Source organism: Rhinolophus sinicus, chromosome 9, assembly GCF_057876585.1.
Source record: "Rhinolophus sinicus isolate RSI-liver-muscle chromosome 9, RSI-T2T, whole genome shotgun sequence".
NCBI classification, from domain to species: Eukaryota; Metazoa; Chordata; class Mammalia; order Chiroptera; family Rhinolophidae; genus Rhinolophus; species Rhinolophus sinicus.
In genome coordinates this window covers 4,913,456-4,934,428 of record NC_142509.1, presented here as the reverse complement: position 1 = coordinate 4,934,428, position 20,973 = coordinate 4,913,456, and the positions used below count along the sequence as shown (strand labels likewise).

Here is a 20,973-nt window from a genome sequence, read left to right as displayed (position 1 = left end):
AGAACCTCAATAAATATTTGCTAAATTAATACATCAGTGGATTAAAATAGGAGGAAACACAGGTTTCAAATCCCTGTTGGAGAACAGAAATCCTAATTTAGTACACTCATTTCCACGTGCTCATTTTTCTACATCGGTCTCTTGCCTCAATTTTAGGAGAGGTGTTTGTATTAGGGATATTTGAGGTCTCTTCTAGCTCAAATTTCTGCTTAAAAATAATGATATAAAAATAAGATATAGTTACAGTGCAGTTAGGCTAGCTTTTGTTGTGGGGCCTAGTCTAAATCTGCTCTTTTAATTCTCCTCACCATTGCCTTCCAAGTGGGTAGACTTAGTTCTATAAATAATGTAATTATCAGAGGACTGTGGGTCATGCTACATAAGGATATAACTTACAAGAGTATATCCAACTCGATATTACAAATACTCATGGACTTTCAACTATGCTCAGGCCCCTCTGCTGAACCTTACAGGGAAATGAAGATGGGATCAGTGGTAGAAGATATATGGGGCATGCAGCGCCTATTCTCAAGGAATTTCTAATCTCTTAGCTGGATAAGACAAGTACAAAGATAATTATAAAATCTTATTCTACAGCAGACAAAAGCAATAGAAGATTTAAATCCTGAATTAGATACCGATCCATTCATTTTAGTGAAGTAATATTGGACAGCAGAGTACCTCGCTTTGTTCTCACTTGTTCTGTATTATTTTATGTACGTCGTTCGGCCTCTTTGGGTCCTCTTGCTCCATCATATATAAAAATTGCTTTATATAATGTTTAAGGTCCACCTAATACTCTTATGTACAAAAGGACATAAGAATCTATCTCTTTATTTTGATAGAAATGGTTTGTTTATTGGGGGCCTTAAAGGATTTTTATGATATTTAGTTAAAAACAACAGATTTCATTCTATCGGTGTGTTATCAAAATTATTGTTATTCCTACTGATTTTATTGTGCGTGTGTTTCTTTGTGTGTACTTTATATTAAATATTCCTTTATATCTTCAAAATAACTAAGAGTGTAAAGCACTTCTAAATTTTAGATTTCAGAATTGGGGGTGGTGACATGAGATATGATAAATCTTCACAACATGCCCTGATGGAAAGAATCAGCAAGAATCTGGTTAATTTAAGCCATGAGTACTGTCTTGATTGATAAATTGAGCTTTCTGCATTCCCTCTTGACATTAACTCTGAGTCTCAAATTGCTTACCCTGGCCCTGCTGCTCAGTTTAACTGCCTTATTTTAATCCTGCCAGGCAAAGCCAGCTCTGAGCACCGAAGTATGGTGGATAGATTCTGCTGATGCTTCTTTGAGAAAGAAAATTTCACACTCAGAATGGGTAGCCATTTGAAGCCTTGACATAAAAACTCCATGTTTTCACTGTTCTGTTGAGGCTATTTAATTGCATCATAACCGTCAAGTGGCATTTTATCACTAACTCTCTCAAGAAAGGTAATGTTATAGGATCTCTCTCTCTCTCTCTCTCTCTCTCTCTCTCTCTCTCTCTCTCTCTCTCTCTCTCTCTCTCTCAGTGATTTAGGAAAAATTAGGCTCACCCTGAAAATGCTGGAGAAACTTATGTGAGTGAATTTGATCATTAGCATGTGTGAGTAAAAGAGGCTGAATATTAGTATATATGTGTGTGTGCATGCACACATACATGTGTTACATTCACATTTAGTTTTTCCTTGAAATAATACTTGCAGAGAGAACCCAAGACCATAAACATAAACACTTTAACAAGTCTTCTTGCACTCCTAAACCAAGTTCCAGTCTTATCAATCCATTTTACCCCATTACACGGCTCACAAGTGGGAACCGAAAATTAGACGAAAAATAATGCCAAAGTCATGAATGTGAGAAGCATCTCATACGAATGAGTACCCTTGAGATTATTTAACTAAAAAGTTTCCTTATTAATGATTCTCTTAGAGAAATCTTGTATCTTGATGTAGGTGGTAAGAAAGTTCTGTAAATGTGTTTCCTATCTGGAGCTTTCCATTACTTACTTTGGAAAACAAAGACAAATTTTGAGTTTCCAACAATGATGTGAATCAGAATGAACATAGAAAGCACATGCTACTAACAGGGCACAGATGATACATTGTACATCAGAGGCATTAGACCAGAACTGGGCTTGAAAGTGTATTAGTTTGACAGGGCAATCATAATAAAACATCACCAACTGAGTGGTAGGCTTAAACAACAGAAATTTATTTGTTCACAGTTTGGGAGGCTAGAAGTCTAAGATCAAGGTGTCAGAAGGGTTGGTTTTCACTGATGGGACAAGGGAAGAGGGACCTGCTCCAGCCTCTCTCCTTGACTTGCAGCTGGCCACCCTCTTGTGCCTTTCCATAGGGTCATTCCTCTTTATGTGCTTGCCTGGTGTCTCTTTGTGCGTCCAGTTTTTCTCTTCTTACAAGGACACCAGTCACATTGGATTAGGGCCCACCCGAACAGCCTCATTTTAATTTAATCAGCACTGTAACAACCACATTTTCAAATACAGTCACGTTCTGAGGTATTGGGGATTCGGGCTTCAACATATGAATTCTGGGAACACAATTCAGCCCATAACAAAGAGCAAGACAAACTTAGAGCTGAATGCCAGCTAGAGCATGCACTATATATGATTTTGAACAAAGTGTCCAAGTTGCAATCTCATTTTTCTAAACTGTAAAATAATGATAATAAGAACTTACTTTGTAGGGTTATTATGAGAAAGAAATGAGGTAAGAATGCAAAAGACCTATCACAGTGCTTAGCACATGGTAAATGTTCTTTAAATCTCAGCCAATCACAACAAAAACTTGTGTCTTCCTTGCATTTCAAGCATTTCCTGACAGTAGCTTTAGTTTATCCTTTTCCGTGTACAGTTATAATTTAATAAGACTATCAACTTGCTTCTCTAATCTAAGTCATATTCAATCTAATATAACCTTTCATCTTGTTTTTGTTTGTTTTAAATTGCTTCAACAAACTCTAAATTTCTGAAAGTAGTTATAAGAAGCATTTTCATTTCCAGTATTTCTTGAGAACTTTGTATATTGTTTACCTTCTTGGGCAAATCATTTTCATTTCTTTTTTTTTTCTTTCTAAGTCTAAGTTTACATTTGTCTATAATATGTTAGTTATAGCTAAAGCCCAAATAGATGTTGGGTTGAGATAAACTGTGTAATTCCAATATTAATTCTATTACCTATCTCTTTTGTGGGATCACATATTCAAGGGTTTATTGTTTCAGTGACTTCAAATGAAGGAAAAGTCGCAGTGCAGACTATAACAGAAAACAGGGCCTCCTCCAATTTTGCCTGAATCCAAAATATTACATGAGTACAATTTACTGTATAAAACAAGTATTTTATGTTAAATGAAATCAAAATATTTTTTTATACATAATACTGACTAACATGTACTTATTATATGCTAAACCCTGTACTCAGCCCTTCACATGGATACTATCATTTGATCTTCACACTGACCCTATGAGTTAGGTGCTTGTATCCTTTTCATGCACTTGAAGAAAATGTGCTCAGAGACCTTGCCTAACACCACACAAATGCCAAGGGACCGAGTGGAAACTTAAACGCATATCTCTCTGGCTACAAAGCCCAGCATACTCTTAAACACCGTTCTTAAACACTGCTCTCTGCTACTAATATTCTAGAAGAATTATCCCCAAAGAAAAATTTTGTAAACTGAACACTGCTTTTCTATTGCATTTTTTACTTAAAGACATATCTTTCTTAAGAAACAAGGAAGAGGGGCAGATAATATATTTACCAAATCCCTATTATGTTCATGATAAAATGTTAGGTGCTTCAAAGAACCATCTAAATCAATCTTTAGTTCAGTGAAGTGGGTTTAAGTATCTCCATTAGGCCAATTAAAGCATAACAATTTAAGTTAGGTGAGTAACGTTAAGTCATAAAATGCATACATGTTAAAATCAAACTCAAACCATATCCATCTGATTCTATTATTTCTCTCAGAATAAACTATTACTATTCTTCTCAAAGTAGAATGTGAGTCTATTCCTAGCAGATGCTTACTAACATCCAACAATGTACAGACTAAGACCATCAACAAAATGTCATCTAGAAGTCACTCTTTCATTTATTCATTCAGCAAATTAAGGGTTGGACAGTTCTGAACTGTAAGTACCCAACTGTCTCCCTTTCTTTACCTCTCTGCACCTAGTTAACTGTCACTCTTGAGAGTTACCTTGTCAATCTCATTTTCACAGGATGAGTTGATGCTTGATATCATGATACAAATTTGAAACAGAGAAATAAGAAATAAGAACTCAGTCTCTTGAGCACAACTTAGGTTGCGCCTAAGATAAATTTTCGAAACAAAATGATGGTTCAGCTTGAGTTTTGAAGGATGAGTAGAAGTTTTTCCAGCAGAGAAATCAGGGAAGAACATCCTAAGAGGAGAGAATAAAATTTATAATGGCACAAAATTCTGAATGAATACATTTTAAATGTTTTCTGAAAACTTCTTCTACATCTGTATGGAATTAATCATTTCTATTTTCATTTTACTAGTTTAGTTTATATATTTACATTAAATATTTATTACATTTCATTTTAATAATGTTTATATCTGCCTCCCATGTTTATCTATAAGCTTCTTAAGAATATAACTTATAGATATTTGTAACTCCAATGCTTAGCATAGTAATTACTCAATAAATGTGTGTTTATTAAAAGAACAAGACAATGAAAGAATTCAAAATGCAAAGAGGGACCTCTAGGGAATGGTCAGGACAGTTTAGCTAGATAGTAGATTGTGTGTGAGATAGATGTGTGTGTGTGTGTGTGTGTGTGTGTGTGTGTGTGTGTGTGTTTTCCTGGCTTGAAAGAGACTAAAGAGGTAGGTGAGACTGATTGTTAATTCCAATGATTCTATATTATTATTATTTCACTTCAACCTGCGAACAACAAACAATTATTGAAGACCCTAAAGAAGCAGAATAGTATTATGCAGTTTGCATTTTGTTAAGATACTAGTTTAAGATGTAAATGAATTATGACCAACATTTCTGAGGACCTCTGTCCACATCCACTCAGCCCACTCCAGAGGTGAACTTCAGACAGTGTCTTTATGTCCTGAAGGCTCCACATATCTTCTTTCTAGGAGGAGTTGCTGTCCAGGGAAATTTTTTCACTCTGCATATATAGATCAGGTGAAAAATGTCTGGTAGTTAATGCTCTCAAGAATATACACCAACCAGTGTGGGGCAGGAGTTGGGATAAAAATACCCCAAATTCCTTTACTCCCCAGTGGAAAAACCTGGAAGTTGTTATACATGATTTTTCAAAGGATCCCAGGTAGGACTGAGCCCCAGTTCTCCACAACGGTAAACGATTAATTGACACTTGCTTAATTGACTGTCCTTTCCTGTCGCACATTCCTACTCCTTTACCATGTGTCCCAGGAACATCTTCTAAATAAATTGCTTATACTAAAGCCCTTGTACTCGTGTCTACTGTTGGGAAATCCAAACTAAATACAATTTCTATTTTATCTTTTCTCTAGTAGAAGGAATCTTTTTTTGATTAATTTTTCTTTTGTTTTTATTAGTTTCAGGCATACAGAACAACATAGTGATCAGACACTTACAAAACTCACAAAATGATAACCCCACATCTACTGTCCACTTGACACTGCACATAGCTATTAGAACATGCTATACTACTCATCCCCGTGGCTATTTTTTAAATTAGTCTATTTTAAATTAGTCTGTTTTAAATTGGTCTATGTTAAATTAGACTATTCTTTAAATTAGATGACATTCAATATTATTTTATTGGCATTCAATATTAGTTTCAGGTGTACAGCGTAGTGGTTTGATATTTATATAACTTATGAAGTAATCCCTCCAATAAATCTTCTACCCATGTGACACTATACATCGTTTTTACAATTCTATTGACTATATTCCCCATACTGTATTTTACATCCCTGTGACTCTCCTGTAACTATCAATTTGCACTTCTTAATCCCTTCAATTTTTTTCAGCCAATGCTCCAACACCCCTTCCCATCCAGTAACCATTAGGTTTCTCTCTGTATCTATGGCTCTGTTTCTGTTTTGTTGTTCATTAATTTTGTTCTTTAGATTCCACATATGAGTGAGATCATATGGTATTTGACTTTCTCCGTCTGACTTATTTCACTAAGCATAATACCCTCTAGGTCCATAAATGTTGTCACAAATGGTAATACTTTAATCTTTTTCATGGCAGAGTAATATTCCATTGGGTATATGCACCACCTCTTTTTTTCTTTTTTTTTTTTTTTTTTTAAGATTTTATTGGGGAAGGGGAACAGGACTTTATTGGGGAACAATGGTCAAATTGTTGTCCTTTCAATCTTAGTTGTGGGGGGTTCTGGTCAGCTTCAAGTTGTTGTTCTTTCAGTCTTAGTTGTGGAGGGTGCAGCTCAGCTCCAGGTCCAGTTGCCGTTGCTAGTTGCAGGGGGCACAGCCCACCATCCCTTGCGGGAGTCGAACCGGCAACCTTGTGGTTGAGAGGACAGGCTCCAATCAACTGAGCCATCCGGGAGCTCAGCGGCAGCTCAGCTCAAGGTGCCGTGTTCAATTTTAGTTGCAGGGGGCGCTGCCCACCATCCCTTGCAGGAGTCGAGGAATTGAACTGGCAACCTTGTGGTTGAGAGCCCGCGCTCCAACCAACAACTGAGCCATCCGGGAGGCAGCTCAGCTCAAGGTGCCATGTTCAATCTTAGATGCAGGGGGCAGAGCCCACCATCCCTTGCAGGACTTGAGGAATTGAACTGGCAACCTTGTGGTTGAGAGCCCACTGGCCCATGTGGGAATCGAACCGGCAGCCTTCGGAGTTAGGAGCATGGAGCTCTAACCGCCTGAGCCACCGGGCCAGCCCCCAACCTCTTCTTTATCCATTCATCTATTTGTGGTCATTTCAGTTCTTTCCATACCTTCACTGTAAATAGCACTGCAGTGAACATAAGAGTGCATATATTTTTCGAATTAGTATTGTGTATCTCTTTGGATAAATACCCAGGAATAGAATTGCTGGGTCATGAGAGAGTTCTATTTTTAATTTTTGAGGAGCTTATCATGCTGTATGCCATAGTGGCTGTACCAATCTGCAATCCCACCAACACTTCATAAGGATTCCCTTTTCTCCACATCCTGTTCAGCACTTGTTGTTTCTTAATTTATTGATGATAGCCATTCTGACAGGAGTGAGGTGGTATGCCGTTGTGGTTTTTATTTGCATTTCTCTAATGATTAGTGAGGTTGAACATTTTTTCATACGTCTGTTTGCCATCTGTATGTCCTCTTTAGAAAAATACCTCTTCATGTCCTCTGCCCATTTTTTAATTGGGTTGTTTGTTTTTTTCGAGTTGAATTGAGTGAGTTCTTTATAAATTTTGGATATTAACTCCTTATCAGATACATCATTGACAAGTGTCTTCTCCCATTCTGTAGGATCCCTTTTTGTTTTATTGATGGTTTCCTTTGCTGTGAAAAAACTTTTTAGCTTGATGTAATCCCATATGTTTATTTTTTCTCTTACTTCCCTTGTTCCAAGGGATATATCAGTAAAAATATTACTCCGTAATGTCTGTAAACTTTCTTCCTATATTTTCTTCTAGGAGTTTTATGGTTTCAGATCTTACATGTAAGTCTTTAATCCATTTTGAATTTATTCTAGTATGTGGTGTAAGGAGGTGGTCCAGCTTCATTTTATTTGCAAGTGTCTGTCCAGGTTTCCCAGCAACATTTATTGAATAGACTGTCTTTTCCCCACCGTAAATTTTTGCTTCCATTGTCGTAGATTAAATGACCATATAGGCATGGATTTATTTCTGGGCTCTCTATTCTATTCCATTAATCTATGTGTCTGTTTTTATGCCAGTACCATGCTGTTTTGATTACTGTAGACTTGTAGTATAATTTGATGTCAGATATCGTTATACCTCCCACTTTGTTCTTACTTCTCAAGATTGCCGAGGCTAGTTGGGGTCTTTTATGGTTCCATATAAATTTTAGGATTATATATTCTATTTCTGTGAAAATTGTCCTTGATAATTTGATAGGAATTGTGTTGAATCTGTATATTGCCTTAGGCAGTATGGACATTTTAACGATATTAATTCTTCCTATCCATGAGATTGTATGTGTTTCCATATATTTGTATCTTCTTTAATTTCAGTATCTTATAATTTTCTGAGTACAGATCTTTTACTTCTTTGGTTAAATTTATTCCCAGGTATTTTATAGTCTTTGAAGCAATTGTAAATAGTATTGTTTTCTTAATTTCTCCTTCCAATATTTATTATTGGTATATACAAATGCAACTGATTTCTGAATATTAATTTTGTATCCTGCTACTTTACTAAATTCATCTATCAGCTCTAGTAGTTTTTTGGTGGAGTCTTTAGGGTTCTCTATATATAGTATCATATCATGTGCATATAATGACAATTTTACTTCCTCCTTACCGATTTGGATGCCCTTTATTTCTTTTTCTTGTCTGATTCCTGTGGCTAGAACTTCCAGAAGTATGTTGAATAGAAGTGGAGAAAGTGGACAAACTTGACTTTTTCCCGATCTTAAGGGAAAAGGTTTTACCTTAAGGGGAATGGTTTTAGCTTTTCCCCATTGAGTATGATGTTAGCTGTGGGTTTATCATATATGGCCTTTATTATGTTGAGAGATGATCCCTCTATTCCCACTTTCTTAAGGGTTTTTATCATGAATGGCTGCTGAATTTTGTCAAATGCTTTTTCTGCATCTATTGATATTATCATATGATTTTTACTTTTCATTTTGTTAATGTGGTGTATCACATTAATTGATTTGTGGATGTTGCACCAACCTTGAATACCAGGGATGAATCCCACTTGATCATGGTGTATGATCTTTTTAATATATTGCGGAACTCTGTTTGCTAATATTTTGTTGACGATTTTTGCATCAATGTTCATTAGGGATAGTGGCCTGTAGTTTTCTTTTTTTGTAATGTCTTTGTCTGATTTTGGGATCAAGGTGATAGTGGCCTCGTAAAAATTGTTTCAGAGACTTCCCTCCTACTGGAATTTTTGCAATAGTTTCAGGAGAATAGGTGATAATTCCTTTTTGAATGTTTTGTAAAATTCACCTGTAAAGCGACCTGGTCCAGGGCTTTTGTTTGTGGGGAGCTTGTTGATTACTGATTCAATTTCCTTGGTAGTAATCAGTCTATTCAGGTTTTCTGTTTCTTCTTGAGTTAGCCTTGGAAGGTGGTATGCTTCTAGAAAATTGTCCATTTCTTCCAGATAGTCTAATTTGTTGGCATATAGCTGCTCGTATTTATTTCTTTTTTTCTTTTTTTGTATTTCTGTGGTGTCTGTTCTCTCTTCTCCACGTTCATTTCTGATTTTATTTATTTGGGTCCTCACTCTCCTTTTTTTTTTTTTTTTTTTTTTTTTGATGAGTCTGGCTAAAGGTTTGTTGATTTTCTTTATCATCTTGAAAAACCAGCTCTTGGATTCATTCATCTTTTTTTTATTTATTTATTTTTTTGGGTCTCTGTTTCATTTATTTCCCCTCTGATCTTTATTATTTCCTTCCTTGTACTTCCTTTGGGCTTATTTTACTGTTCTTTTTCCACATCCCTTAACTGTTGATTTGTGATTTTTCTTGTTTCTTTAGGTAGGCTTCTAGTGCTATGAATTTCCCACTTAGGACTACTTTCACTGCATCCTATAGATTTTGGGTCATTGTGTTTTCATTTTCATTTGTCTCGAGATATCTTTTTATTTCTTCCTTGATCTCATGGTTGACCCATTCATTATTTAGTAACATGTTATTCAGCCTCCATGAATTGGTGTGTCTTCCAGTTTCTTTCCTGTAGTTGATTTCTAATTTCATAGCACTGTGGTCAGAGGAGACCATTGTTATTATTTCAATTTTCTTAAATTTATCGAGACTTGTTTTGTGCCCTAACACGTGGTCTGTCTTGAAAAATGTTCCATGTGCATTTGAGAAGAACATGTATTCTGCAGCTTTGGGGTGAAATGCTCTGAAAATATCGGTTAAATCCAACTGGTCCAATGTGCCATTTAAGGCCGCTGTTTCCATATTTATTTTCCATCTGGAAGACCTGTCCCTTATTGTCAGAGGCGTGTTGAAGTCCCCTACTACAATAGTGTAACTGTTGATCTTTCTCTTTATGTTGGTCAATATCTGTTTTATATATTTAGGTGCTTATATGTTGGGTTCATAGATGTTTACTAAGGTTATGTCCTCTTGTCAGATCGATCCCTTTGTTATTATGTAGTGCCCATCTTTGTCTTTTAATATATTCTTCATTTTAAAGTCTATTTTGTCGGGTATAAGTATTGCTAATCCAGCTTTTTTCTCATTTCCATTTGCATGAAATGTCTTACTCCAACCGTTCACTTTCAGCCTGTGTGTGTCTTTTGATTGAGGTAAGTCTCTTGTATACAGCATATGCAAGGGTCTTGTTTTCTTATCCACTCAGCCACCCTATGTCTTTTGATTTGAGTCTTTAATCCATTTACATTTTAAGTGATTATTGATAGGTACATTGTTATTGCCATTTTGTTATTTGTAGTCAGATTGTTTTCATCTTTCTTCTGTTTACAGAAGCCCTTTTAATATTTCCTGCAATGCTGGCTTGGTGGTAATGAATTCCTTTATCTTATTCTTTTCTGGGAAGCTCTTTATCTCTCCTTCAATTTTAAATGATAGCCTTGCTGGATAAAGCAATCTAGGTTGTAGGCCTTTGTTTTCCATCACTTTGAATATTTCCTTCCACTCTCTTTTGGCCTGCAAAGTTTCTGTAGAAAAGTCATTTGATAGTCTTATAGGAGTTCCCTTGTATGTAACCCACTGTCTTTCTCTTGCTGCTTTTAGGATTCTCTCTTTGTCTTTGACCTTTGCCATTTTAAACGTGATGTGTCTTGGTGTGGAACTGTTTGGGTTTATCCTGGTTGGAACTCTTTGCACTTCCTGGGCTTGTATGTCAGTTTCCTTCACCAGGTTAGGGAAGTTTTCGGTCATTATTACTTCAAATATGTTCTCAATCCCTTGCTCCCTCTCTTCACCTTCTGGTATTCCTATGATGCTCATGTTGTTGTGCTTGTGCTTGATGTTATCACAGAAGTCTCTTAAACCATTTTTATTGTTTTTTATAATTTTTTCTTTTTGTTGTTCCGTTTGGGTGATCTCTGCTAACTTGTCTTCTATGTCGCTGATTCGATCCTCTGCCTAATTTAACCTACTGGTAATTCCTTCAAGTGTGTTCTTTTTTTCAGTTATTGTATTCTTTAGTTCTAACTGGTTGTTCATTATGATTTCTTTATCCTTCTTTATGTCGTCACTAAGCTCCTTAAACATTCTTATCATCAGTGTTCTGAACTCTGTCTCTGATAGGTTGGTTACCTCTATTTCATTTGGTTCCAACTCTGGAGGTTTCTTCTGTTCTTTTATTTGGGACATGTTTCTTTGTTTCCCCATTCTGGCTGACTCTCTGTGTTTGCTTCAATGCATTAAATAGATCCCCTAGGGTTCTTGGTCTTTGCTGGGTGATCTTACGTAGTATGTGACCTTTATATTTGACTTGCACCACTTCCCTATTCTCCTGTGCATGTGCTCCAATGGTGACCCTTGTGTTGTGTATATTATCCTGTTAAAGTTGAGCTTTAATTGCTTTTGGCTTGTCAGTAGGTGGGATTGACTCCTAGGCTGACTAGTTGTGAGACTTGGCTCTGCCCACAGTGGATGATCTGCTGCTTGATGGTTGACCGCTTAAATGAGGCTTGGCCCCTATGGGCTCTTGTGCCTGTAAAGAATTCCCTCTGAATGTGTCACTTGTAGGTCAAACCCAGTAATAGTCTGCTTTGGTCTGGAGTTGGCCTCTGGGTGTATTGAATCTTGTGCCTCTTGTGCTGGGCCTTTGTGTAGGGCAATTTCAGAACAAAGCAAATCACCAAGCACAACAACAACAACAACAACAACAACAAAGAAAAAAACCAAATACACTCACATGTTAAAACAACTGATAAGCCACACTGAACACAGGCAAAAATGTAAAAAATACAAAAAAAAAAAAAAGCATTGCCAGTCTTGGCTCAAGCCCACCAAGCAATCTCCAGGTTGTCCTCTTCTGTCCAAAGAGTCCTCTGTGTCTTGTGGAGGAAAATCCAGCTGAGAGTTACAATGGCACTGCATTTTTAGATGAGTGGGGTTAAGGGGTGTGGATGGTAGTTTATACAAAGTCAGTGCAGTTTCTGCTCTCGCCTGCATATACATGCACTGAGAATACCACAGCCAGCCCTGTGCTCAACTCTCCTGAGTCTTAGGGCATGTCTTCTGTCAGGGGTGGGGGGTGGAGGATGTGAGATTTCTGAGCTGCTGAAAGCCCAGAGCTGCCTCTCTCATCTGCTGCTGACCCCTGGGTATGTCTCCACAGTTGTAATTGTCCTTCCCTAGGCAGGCCAGAAAAGATGGGGTCTGGGGATAGAGGAGTCTTCTGTCTACCAGCCCAGCAGTGTCACACTTCCTAGCCTCTTCCCTAGGTCACAGTTGCAAACTGGGTTTTCCCAGATCCTGAGTGCTATGGCTCCTCTGTAATCTGACACTACTCCTCAGTTCAGGGGCCAGATTATGTCTCTGGGTCAGTAGGGGGCAGGATTGCCGTGGGAGAGTGCCGGGAAGGGCCCACGTATAGTTTTTACTTCTTTGTCTGAGCTAGGGCACAGCTGTAGTTCTCAGCTGAGGTTACTGCATCAAACGCTGGATACACTACTCTCTCGGCGGGAGAGATCAGCTGTGGGATGCAGGAAAAGAGCCCACCTCCTGGCTTTTGTGATCTCTGTTCTGTTCTGGGACCCCCTGTGTCTCCACAGCTGCGGATGCCAGCTGTGTCTCCACACTGTTCCCTTCCCTCTTCCCCTGTTCACGGTTTGCCCACCTTCAAGTAATCTTCCTATGAGTCTCTTAGCTGTTCTGTGTGATGAACAGATAATCCTTTGATGGGTTATAGATGTTCAATTTGTGCTAAGTTCTGGAGGAGAAGTCAAGAAGACCACCTCGCTGCCGCCATTCCTATGACATCACTCCCCCAATAATATGCTGTTTTGATTGCCATAGTCTTGCAGTGTAGTTTGATATCAGGTGATACCTGATACAGTGTGATACCTTCAGTTTTGTTCTTTTTTTCCCCCTCAAGATTGCTATGGATACTTGGGGTATTTTGTGGTTTCATATGAAGTTTAGGATTATTTGTTCTAGTTCTGTGAAAAATGTCATTAGTATTTTGATAGGGACTGCGTTAAATCTATGTATTGCTTTGGGTGCTATGGACATTTTAAATATATTAATTCTTCCTATCCATGAGCATGTCATATGCTTTCATTTATTTGTATCTTCAACTTTTCTCTTCAGTGTTCTATAATTTTCTGAGTACAGGCCTTTTACTTCAATGGTTAAATTTATTCCTAGGTATTTTATTTTATTTTATTTGTATGCAATTGTAAATGGGATTGTTTTCTTAATTTATTTTTCTGATAGTTCATTACTGGTGTATAAAAGTGCAACCAATTTCTGAATATTAATTGTGTATCCTGCTACTTTACTGAATTCATTTATCACTTCTAATAGTTTTTTAGTGGGATCTTTAGGGTTCTCTAAATACAGTAACATCATCTGCAAATAATGACCATTTTATGTCTTTCTTTCCAATTTGGATGCGTTTTACTTCTTTTTCTTTTCTGATTGCTGTGGCTAGGAGTTCCAATACAATGTTGAATAAAAGTGGTGAAATTGGACATCCTTGTCTTGTTGCTGATCTTAAGGGGAATGCTTTTAGCTTGAGTCTGATGTTAGCTGTGGGTTTGTCCTATGTGGCCTTTACAATGTTGATATATGTTCCCTCTATTCCCACCTCGCTGAGAGTTTTTATCATAAATGAATGCTGGGTTTTGGCAAATGCTTTTTCTGCATCAATTGATATGATCGTATGATTCTTATCTTTCATTTTTTAAAAGTCGTGTGTCACATTAATTAATTGTGGATATTGAACCAACCTTGCATACCAGAAATAAATCTCATTTGATCATGGTGTATGATCCTTTTAAGGTACTGCTGAATTCAGTTTGCTATTGTTTTGCTGAGGATTTTATTTTCTTAGTTTCAGGTGTACAAAGCAACATGATAGTTAGACATTTACACCCCTCACAAAATGATAACCACTCTCCCCCAAGCTACTACCCCTCTGACATCTTATATGACTGTTACAATACTCTTGACTACCTTCCTTATGCCATACTTCCCCTCCTATGAATGTATGTGTATATATATATATATATATATATATATATATATATATATATATACATTATAGTTGACATACAATATTACTCTACTTCAGCTTCAGTTGTACAGCATGTTGGTCATGCATCTGCATAGTCTATGAAATGATCTCTTGATAAGTGCAGTGTCCATCTGGCACTTTACAGAATCTTTACAACATTGTTGGTTATATTCCCCATACTGTATTTCATATCCCCATGACCACATTGTGTCTACTAATTTGTTCTTTCTAATCCCTTCACCTTGTCCCCATCCCCTCACCCCTCCCATCTAGCCACCACCAGGTTTTGTTTCTATATCTCTGAGTCTATTTCTTTTTTGTTTGTCCATTTATCCTGTTCTTTAAATTCCACACATAAGTGAGATCATATGGTATTTGTCTTTCTAAGTCTGATTTATTTCACTTAGCATAATATTCTCAAGGTCCATCCATGTTGTTGCAAATGGTAAGATTTCATTCGTTTTTATGACTGAGTACATTCTTGAGAATTTTTGCATCTCTGTTCATCAGGGATATTGAACTATTCTTTCTTTCTTTTCCTTCTTTCTTTCTTTCTTTTTTCTTCTTTTTCTTCTTCACTTATCATTATCATTATTATTATTGTAATGTCTTTGTCTGGTTTTGGAATCAGGGTAATGTTGGACTCATAGAATGAGCTTGGCACCTGCCCCTCCTCTTGAATTTTTTGGAATAGCTTGAGAAGAATAGGTGTTAATTCTTTTTTGAATGTTTGCTAAAATTCACCTGTGAGGCCGTGTGGTCCAGGACATTTGTTTGGTTTCCAGCAGCCTTATGTCTCACCAGGACGGATGGATGAAATCCTCTTTGATTTTCACTGCCAGACAGGGTGGGGACTCTTCTTCCCAGAATAGGACCCCTGGGCTGGGCATCCCAGTGTGGGGCAGGTACCCCTCACTCTTCAGGGGTACCACCACCTCTGAGGTGTCCCTCCCAGTGCTCAACCACTACCTGTGGGTTTAGGGTCAGCCTGTTTCACATCTCTGCCCTTCCTACCAGTCTCAGTGTGGCCTCTTCTTTATATCCTTAGTGATAAGCGTTCTGTTCAGCTAGTCTTCAGATGATTCTGAAGTTTGATTGTTCTACAATTTAGTTGTAATTTTATGTGATCCTGAGAGGCAGCAGGTGTAGTGTTAATCTATTCTGCCATCTTGGACCTTCTCCAATAAAAGAAAGTCTTGAAGAAAAGTTGGTGATGATATCTTTATGTCATACCTATACATATTAATAGGTATGAAGAACTTACCAAAATATTGTGGTTGTTTAAAAAAAGAAAAAGAGTTCTTATATTCTGGAAATTCATATTTATTCATGAATAAACAAAACGAAACAAAATAAATGTTTATATTTTTACACAACTTGAGCCTATACTTTGACAGTAATGAATTAATTTCAGACACATGCAATGGCATAAATATCAAAAAAGTAGCACTTAGGTTATGAAAAGCAAATTTCAGTAAAATTAAATTGCTGTAAAGTAAAAAACAAACAAACAAACAAACAAAAACACCTTGCAATATTGTGTTTAAGGACACAAACATATTGGGGGAAATCTAAAGAAAAATAAGGGAATAATAAGAACCAAATTCAGGACAGTGATGCTTTGTAGAGAGTGGAGGATATAAAATAAGGCCCAGGTCCACTGAGAACAAAGGCATTTACACTGCTTTCTTCCTTAAACTAGGTATTGGGACCCAGGTTTCATTGTATTGCAGTTCCTTATACTTGACATATTTTTATTAATATTATTTTCTAATGGTTTACTATTTAATAAAAACATTTAGAAAGAAGGGATCCAGCTGGACAATGAAGAATGGCTTTTTGATATTGTCATGTAGAATATTATCAAAACAAGCATGAAAATAATATTTGTAAACAATGTAATGTAAAAAAAGGAACGATAAATAATTCTTTCTCACCGCTTTATCATTTCAGTAATCACAAGCATTATTGCTCCTCTTCCGCTGAGTGAACTAGCAAAGCACAAATAATTCTATTTTCTTAACTTGAATAATTATTTTTGGAAAGGGAAAGTCAATATTCCTGAACAAAAAAAATTTGCAGATCAAATGATTGAGAACATTAATTCTGACTAGTTATTCATTCGTTTCAATTAGTTTAATTTAGAACAAATCAGGAGGGATCCTTAAACAGAATAGGTATCTACTGTGAACACTCCTTTGAAAACTTCTTTTCACAATCCCCCAGTGCTATGTGAGCAACCATTGTCTCAGCCCCAGTGTCAGTATTTATGTCACAGTTTTCCACTTCAGATGGCCACATCATAATTCGTCTCTCTGGAGGCTGTACGTAAAACATAGGTTGAATTCAGAACAGGCATTGATTATGTAACAAGTTTGGAGAGGAGCAAAAAGAAACAGTGATTAAAGACTACAGTGGTATTTTGTAGAAAGTGTTAGAGTAAACAGAGAAGCCTTTAAAGAAACGAGAATCCACTTGGGATCAGGTCTTGGATGCCACTCCTAGACCATGGTAGAATCCAGTGTCTCAGGAGATAAATGGTGTAGCCCATTCTGCTCAAAACCTACTCTGAACCTCTGTTTCAACATTCTTATTCTTCTCTGGCCTCCTTGCATTGGGGCTTTGAATCTCTGTCTATGCTCTGTCCCTGTAGATTAAACATTCTGCTAGATAGATGATCTACCTGGTTTGGGATTTCTTCCATTGACTTTTTTTTTCTTTCAAATTATTCTTACATTGTCCTTTTAATTCTAGAACACAGACAAGTCTCATTCTACCATTAAACCCAACCTGAGCCTGGCATTCTGGACTCCTGCTTAGGTGTAAAGAGAGCTCAGATACTACCTGGAGACAGAAGAGCTGCCCACATCTCTCAGAAACCCTGGGACAAGCAGAGAGGTCTATTTGTTTAAGGAAGTAGAGATAAAGTTCTTTTTTGCAAGACCTCTCTCTCTCTTTCTCTCTCTCTCTCTCTCTCTCTCTCTCTCTCTCTCTCTCTCTCTCTCGCTCTCTCTCTCTCTCTCGGACAAATTGCTGAGATGAAGGAAGAACCCTAAAAACAGGTCAAATGAATTTTATTTTTCCTACAAGAACATTCACTCATAAATGGCATATAGTTGAGGTATTCACTCAAGGAATTATCTTCCATCCCTGTCATCCCAAAAAGCAAAAGTTTGAGAAACATGTTGCTTCCTCCTATAAAACATGTCTCAGCCATTCTTCATGGGGTTGGGAGTAGACAGACAAACAAAAACTTTCAACAGCTCTTATGTGAGGACCGTCCACAGCCCCCCAAAAACGTACTCCACTTTTTCTGCTATATTTCATACCTTTATTTATCATGAGATGTTCTAGTTAGTTGCTTATCTGTTGATCGTCTCCGGTAGACTGACACATTCCAGGAGGATCACGTCTTCTTCATCTTTGTGTTCCCTACCCCTAGCACAAAGTTATTCATCAAATGACGTCTGTGTGAGTGAAGATGAAAGTGAACTGGATTGCATCTTTTATTCTTATAAATTGTTCTATTTTGACCATCTGAGCAGCTACAACCAGGAAATTGAGGAATAAGAAGAGTCTTCAAATGCACTCAGAGAGGTTTGAGAAGAGAGATACTAAATTTGACATAATTTGAGATGTATTTCCACCTTCTCTTTAAATTCTTGTTCACTGAGAAACAAGGGAGATTCAATACTGAGAGGGTTTTTAGGCATTTAACAGAAGTGACTAGACAAGAGTTTGTTGCCACTGCAAGAGCATGTGCTGGCTCACCACAGTGGCTGGGGGCATAGATGCATCGGTGCTGATTTGGTCTGGCAGATTCCTTAGCTGCTGTCTGATTCTGAGAAGGACAGGAGGGAAAAAATAAACTAGTTTATCCCCCTGTCCCCTCCTTTTCCATCATTCTCTTCCCAGTGTCCTTTCCTCTCTACTTCACTGTTAGAATAAACTTCATAACAAATATATACCCCAAGTGTGATAGGATTCTCAATGGATTCACTCATAAAAACAATAGCTCACTGTATTGAAATAGTATTTTTTCATTCCTAGCATATTTCAAAAAAGAATAATAATAATAAAATAAAGAAATGAAAGAATGAGGAACAAAATTAAACCCTTTCAGTTAAACAGAGAAGCCAAAGACACAGAACAATGACTGGTTGGACCCAGAATTGTCGTACAAAGCAATACAAAGCCAAGTCCAGGTTTTCTAATATGGTATTAGAGCACAGTCACCCCTCTATGGATTCCCCCATCTTCCCTTTCCACATTCTTATTTACATGCTGCACTTCCATGGCTAGGGCCAAAGCCCAACCGATGGGGATTTTAGATGATTCAGTACACCAGTAGCTCTGCTTCAATCATGAGACCCCCCTCAGGTCCCAGACAGAAGCCTTTCTCTTTATACAACTTCTTTATGTTTTCTTAGGGTGCTACTTACAGCCATGGGGATGCACATTTCCCACTTTTTTTCAACAACATCTAGACCAATAAAATGAGAGTTTATCCAATTCAGGCATTTGAGGAGACAATCAATGCAAGATGAAGAAGTGTCAGAGTGACAGGGACAAGAAGAGGAGAAGTGTACATAGGAGGATGAAGAAAATAAAGTTTATGAAGCATAAGGTCCAAGCTGTTCTGCCCACTGGGGCACACTCCTTTACCTCATCAGCAGTATGATATCCTCAAGAAAGCACAGATCCCAGAGTCAGAAAACCAGCCTTAGAGTCTTCATTCTGCCATCACTCTTTATGTATCCTTCGATAAGTCACTTTAATTCTTTGAATTTTAACCCTACATTGCAAATTGGAGGTATTCATAATAATACCTGCACTCTCAAATCCAAAAATATTTGTGAGAACTATTTTAAAATATTCTGTAAGCTATGAAGTGCAGTTGAAATGTTAGCTACTGTTCGCTCTCTACAACTTCTCAGGAAGGAAGACCAGTTGATGTAGGACTTTCTTCAGTGATGATTTTACCTCCTTATTCCTGAGGCTGTAGATCAAGGGGTTCAGCATGGGGGTGACCAGGTTATTCAGGACCTGAACAGTTGCATCCAGCCAGGGGCTTGGGGTTGGCCTTAGGTAGATGACGACCACTGGCATGTAGAAAAGTAAGATAGCAGTGAGGTGGGCACTGCAGGTGGAAAAGGCGTGACGTCGGCCCTCCGCAGAGCGGATCTTCAGGATGGAGTACACAATGCAACTGTAGGAGGTAAGGATGAGAAGAAAGCAGCTGAGGGGCATGAGGCCAACACTGATGAACCCCACCATCTCCATGGCTGAGGTATCTGCACAAGCCAACTTCAGCATCACTGGAATATCACAGAAGAAATAGTCCACTTCATTGCGGCCACAGTAGGGCAATTGGAAGGTGAGAGTGGTTAGAAAGGTGGCCTGAATACAGCCAAAAACTGAAGTTCCCAGGGCTAGGATGACACATACTCTGTGGCTCATGATTATTGTGTAGCGCAGAGGGTGACATATGGCAACAAAGCGATCATAGGCCATCACAGTGTAAAGGAAACACTCAGTACAGCCCAGGAAATGGTAGAAGAAGAGCTGGGATGCACAGCCAGCATAGGAGATGGTTCGACTATTCCCTGAGAGGTAAAAGAGCATCTTGGGGGAACTCACAGAAGGGAAAAATATGTCACACAAAGACAGTTTACTCAGGAAGAAGTACATAGGAGTGTGAAGTGCAGTGGAGGAGACAATTGCCAGTAGGATGAGTAAGTTTCCCATAAGGGTGAATATGTAGAAAGACAAAAACAGGACAAAGAGCATGGTCCCCAGATCCTTTGTGTGTGGGATGCCCAGCAGGATAAACTCAGTCACAACTGAGGCATTCCTCATAGCTGTGAGAAAGTCAGACCTTGAAAAGGGACTCAAGACACCAAAATCTGAATACCAATACCAAATTATCAAGGTTTTCCTCATTAATGCTTTGGCTGTATTTTTAGCAAGGAACAACCCGCCTTCTTGTGAATGGCAAGATCTATATAAAAATATCAAGTATTAACAAACGTTTATTTCAGAACCACAGTCTATCCAACTCCTGGAAAAAAGGTTTTGTGGAGGTGGATAGTTTTCCTGTATGACAGAATCAGAAATTTAAAGATATGTTCAAAACATTCTCATGTTAAGTTAGAAACCTTCTTATAGTTTAACTTATGGATTTTCTCTCTTTAGGCATATTTATATTTTGAATTTTCACAATATCTTTGAGTAACAAAGGCCCACTATTTACTACCCTCTGAAAAACATCAGGAAAAAAATTGCATTAGAAATCAGAACAATGTAAGTTGTAACATAACATGTTCTGGTTTTTGTAACAAAAATACCCTGCTATCATAGTAAAGTTTATGAAATGTCTGTGAAAATATCTGGCAGAAACATAAATCCTAATGAAAAGTGCCCCTTTCTTTTATGAATCTTAAACTTATTTCTTTAAGTGCTTTCCTTTAATGTTGGTATTCTATAATTATTTGCAAATAAATGTTTTGTTAAATAATATTATTGAATAGACTTAGATCATATTCTCTTTAGATTATATCCTTCCAGACTTGGGAGGTCTAATATCCCCC

At 37.5% G+C, this 20,973-nt stretch overlaps 1 protein-coding gene across 1 annotated transcript; it reads right to left on the bottom strand.

Annotated features, from left to right (window-relative positions):
- Positions 1–19,306: 19,306 nt before the first annotated feature.
- Positions 19,307–20,242, bottom strand: LOC109455684 (olfactory receptor 10D1B-like). Its single transcript, XM_019747395.3, has one exon. The coding sequence runs from the start codon at positions 20,240–20,242 to the stop codon at positions 19,307–19,309; it is 936 nt and encodes a 311-aa protein (XP_019602954.1).
- Positions 20,243–20,973: the final 731 nt, after the last annotated feature.